The following is a 3,848-nucleotide window of genomic DNA, read 5'->3' as shown; positions in this document are numbered from 1 at the left end:
CTAAGCAGTTAGCTAATCAGCTAGCTAAGCAGCTAGCTAAGCAGCTAGCTAAGCAGCTAGCTAAGCAGCTAGCTAAGCAGCTAGCTAAGCAGTTAGCTAATCAGCTAGCTAATCAGCTAGCTAAGCAGCTAGCTAAGCAGCTAGCTAAGCAGCTAGCTAAGCAGCTAGCTATAGCTGGCCAAGCAGCTAGCCACAGCTAGTCAGGCAGCTAGCCATAGCTAGCCAAGCAGCTAGCCACAGCTAGCCAGGCAGCTAGCCACAGCTAGCCAGGCAGCTAGCTATAGCTAGCCAAGCAGCTAGCCCTAGATAGCCAAACAGCTGGCTGAGGAATAGCTAGCTAGACAGCTAGCTGGTGGGAAGCTAGCCAGAGAGCTTGTTGGCTAGCTAGCTAGGCGCTAGTTGCTTGGCTAGCCAGCTAGCTAGCTAGCTATATGGCTAGCTAGCTATCTGGCCAGCTAGCTAGCTAGCTAAATGGCTAGCTAGCTAGCTAAATGGCTAGCTGGCCAGTCGCTCACTGACGGAGATAGGGCTTTGTCCAGTTAGGCAGGCAGCTCGCCAGCTCAGGAGATGCATCCCTCCACCGCCGCCGCCGCTGCTGCTGCTGCTGCTGCTGCTGCTGCTGCCGCTGCTGCCGCTGCTGCTGCTGCTGCTGCTGCTGATGCTGCCGCTGCTGCTGCTGCTGCTGCTGCTGCTGCTGCTGCTGCTGCTGCAGGGCGTACCTGGTGAATTCTCCGGAGGACTTGAAGGCGGAGTGGCTGGAAGGAGTGACTCGAGTGGCAGTTTCTGCTTCGGCTTCCACTCCGGAAGAGTTGACGCAAAAAGTGATGTTGCGGCTGCGGGAGTTTGGGGTGTACGTACAGCTGGAGGCTGCGGCGGTGCGGGAGCGGGTGCCCACTTGGAAGCTTCCCAAGTCCGTTTTTCCCCTTTTTGCGATCATTTTATTCCTTTTTTTCTTTTTTATTTCTTTTTTATTTCTTTTTTCTTTTTATTTTCCACTTGGGCTTCTTTTTTTTCCAATTTCGCCCTTTTCCGCGAAAATTCGAAACTCCCCGTTTTCCGGTGCCCCCGGGTGTACGTACACCTCGCGCAGGCATTTTCGCCTTTCGCTTTTTCGCATTTCCACTTTTCATTTGCTGCTGCGCCTCTACAAATAAATAATAAATAAATAAATAAATAAATAAATAAATAAATAAATAATAAATAAATAAATAAATAAATAAATAATAAATAAAAGAACTAACTATTAATGTTTAAAAATGAACTCCATTTTTTTTTGCGTTTTCAGGAATCTGCGAGACGCCGCGAAGGCGCTGGAGATGGCGGAGAAGGAAAAGAAATTAAAAAGCGAAAATAATTAATTTGAAGTTTTTTTTCTTTTTTTTAAATTAATTAAAATTAATTTATTTGTTCTTTTCTCCGGAGTTGGAACACGCAGGCAGCAGCGAGGGCTAGCAGCAGCAGCAGCAGCAGCAGCAGCAGCAGCAGCAGCAGCGGATGCGGCTGCTGCTCGCCGTCTTACGCGCCGGTGTCTTTGCTGCTGCTGCTGCAGCTGCTGCTGCTGCTGCAGCTGCTGCTGCAGCTGCTGCTTCCACAGGTGCTTCAGCAGCTGCTGCAGCGACAGCAGCAGGACCGGAAACAGCGACAGCAGCTGCTGCAGCAGTCGTTATACCAGCTGCTGCTGCAGCTGCTGCAGCAGTCGTTATACCAGCTGCTGCAGCAGCCGTTATACCAGCTGCTGCTGCAGCTGCTGCTGCTGCTGCTGCTGCTGCAGCTGCTGCTGTAGCTGCTGCGATTGCTGCAGCAGCTGCTGCTCTGCTGCTGCAGTTGGGCCCTGGGAAGACTTGGGCAGCTTTTCTGTTCCAGGGACAAAATGAATTTGAGGTTTCATTAATTGCAAATTTGCACTAAGAGCTGTTTGGTGCTGCAAGGGGCATTTCGCTGCTGCTGCTGCTGCTGCTGCTGCTGCTGCTGCTGCTGCTGCTGCTGCAGCAGCAGCAGCAGCAGATCAGAAGACCTCGTTTAGAGGTCTTCTCTATTAAGAAAAGGTCAAAAGATTTTAACTAATAAACTCTTTCGGTTCAGCTGCAGGGGATGCGCGCTGCTGCTGCTGCAGCGAGGTGTCTGTCTGTACACCCGAGCGAGCAGCAGCTGCTGCTGCTGCCTTCGAGGAGTCAAATGGAGTTCTGGGAATTAAAACAAAGTGGAAATAAAAGCAAATAAAAGAAAGAAAGAAAGAAGTGGCGTTTGAGAAGGCGGGAGTTGGTTGCTGCTGCGTCGTGCGGTGTATGTACACTGTGTACGTACACCAGACATGTTGGGGGCGGCGCGGGGTGTACGTACACCCGAGCAACCGCGCGATCGGCGCCTCTTCTGCGGCCAAAAGAGTTTCAAATTTAATTTAATTTGCAAATAAAAGTAAAAACAGAAAAATAAAAAAGAAAAAGCAGACAAAATGGCCGGAGGGGCTGCGTGAATGCGCCGCCACGGATATACACGCCGCCGGCCGCCGCCGGGGCTGTTTCTTCGCCGAATTTTCTTATTTTAAATAATTAATAATTCAATTTTAAATTATAATTCAAATTCCTTTTTTAATTGCAACAAACGCATGCAAGTGCTGCGCTGCTGCTGGGGCTGTGCTGCGAGGTGGGCGCTTGGGGCCCCCTAGTTGGAGCCGCCAGTTTATCTTTTAGGGTTTAGGGTTTAGGGTTTAGGGTTTAGGGTTTGCGGCCTACGGTTTAGGGTTTGCGCGCTGCAGTCTAGTTAGAAGCCGCCAACACGCAGGGCCTGGGGGATGATCGGCTTCTGCCGAGGGCCCCCAGGCTTCCGCCCCGAGGGTTTAGGGTTTAGGGTTTAGGGTTTAGGGTTTAGGGTTTACAACCTGGGGTTATGGAAAGCTGCAATGGCGCAAACGCCGGCCGCCGCGCAGGCAAAGCGCAAGCGGAAGCTCCAGGACGACTTAGAGGAGGCTCGAGAGAAACTGCCCCTGGAGGTAGGGTTTAGGGTTTAGGGTTTAGGGTTTAGGGTTTAGGGTTTAGGGTTTAGGGTTTAGGGTCTAGGGTTTAGGGTTTAGGGTTTAGGGTTTAGGGTTTAGGGTTTAGGGTTTAGGGTTTAGGTTTTAGGCGCGTTCCCTTGCCTGTGACTCCAGGGCTATTGCTATTGGTGTCCGGGGTCTAGCGTTTGGGGCTCCGGGTTTGGGATCTAGGCTTTAGGGTTTAGGGTTTAGGGTTTAGGGTTTAGGGTTTTGCTCTCAGGACGATGAGCTGCTGGCGAGGCTGGTGGTGCAGCAGCGCGGGGCGCTGCAGGAGCAGCGCCGACAGCTGAATTTGCTGCGGCGGCAGCAGCAGCAGCAGCAGCAGCAAGCAGCAGAAGCAGCAGCAGTTGCTGCTGCTGTTGCAGATGCCTGGGCTACTCTCAACGCGAACGTCTTGCTGCTGCTGGGCCAGCAGCAGCAGCAGCAGCAGCAGCAGCAGCACGAGGACGTCTTGCTGCAGAGGAGTTTACAGGCGCTGCTGCAGCGGCCAGGTATAAAAGCACCGCATGCATTTGCTGCTGCTGCTGCTGCTGCTGCTGCTGTTGTTGCTGCTGATGTTAGTGTTGCAGTCCCTGAGACCGCTACTTGAAGACGTCTTCTGTTGCTGTTGCTGCTGCTGCTGCTGCTGCTGTTGCTGCTGCTGCTGCTGCAGTTGGCTCGGCGTGTTGGGGTGTACATGCAGGTTTATGCCTCTTTGACGGCAGCATCCCGCAGCACAGCAGCAGCAGCAGCAAGAGCAGCGGCAGCAGCAGCAGCAGCAATGGGGACGTCAAGAAGAACAGCAGCAGCAGCAGCAGCAACGGAGACGTGAAGAAGA

General features: G+C 52.4%; 1 protein-coding gene across 1 annotated transcript in view; it reads left to right on the top strand.

Moving 5' to 3' along the window:
• Positions 1–1,358, top strand: part of ENH_00056410 (lytB domain-containing protein, putative) — a gene marked incomplete at both ends in the record, with an annotated part of 3,618 nt that extends 2,260 nt beyond the window's left edge. Inside the window, 2 exon segments of the mRNA XM_013581667.1 lie at positions 713–910; positions 1,286–1,358. Of these exon segments, the coding sequence (XP_013437121.1) occupies positions 713–910; positions 1,286–1,358 (271 nt within the window).
• Positions 1,359–3,848: the final 2,490 nt, after the last annotated feature.

Source organism: Eimeria necatrix, genomic scaffold (genome assembly GCF_000499385.1).
Source record: "Eimeria necatrix Houghton genomic scaffold, Enh_scaff469, whole genome shotgun sequence".
Lineage (NCBI taxonomy): Eukaryota > Apicomplexa > Conoidasida > Eucoccidiorida > Eimeriidae > Eimeria > Eimeria necatrix.
The sequence above is the reverse complement of the archived record's forward strand: the minus strand, read 5'-3'. Positions and strand labels throughout refer to the sequence as shown.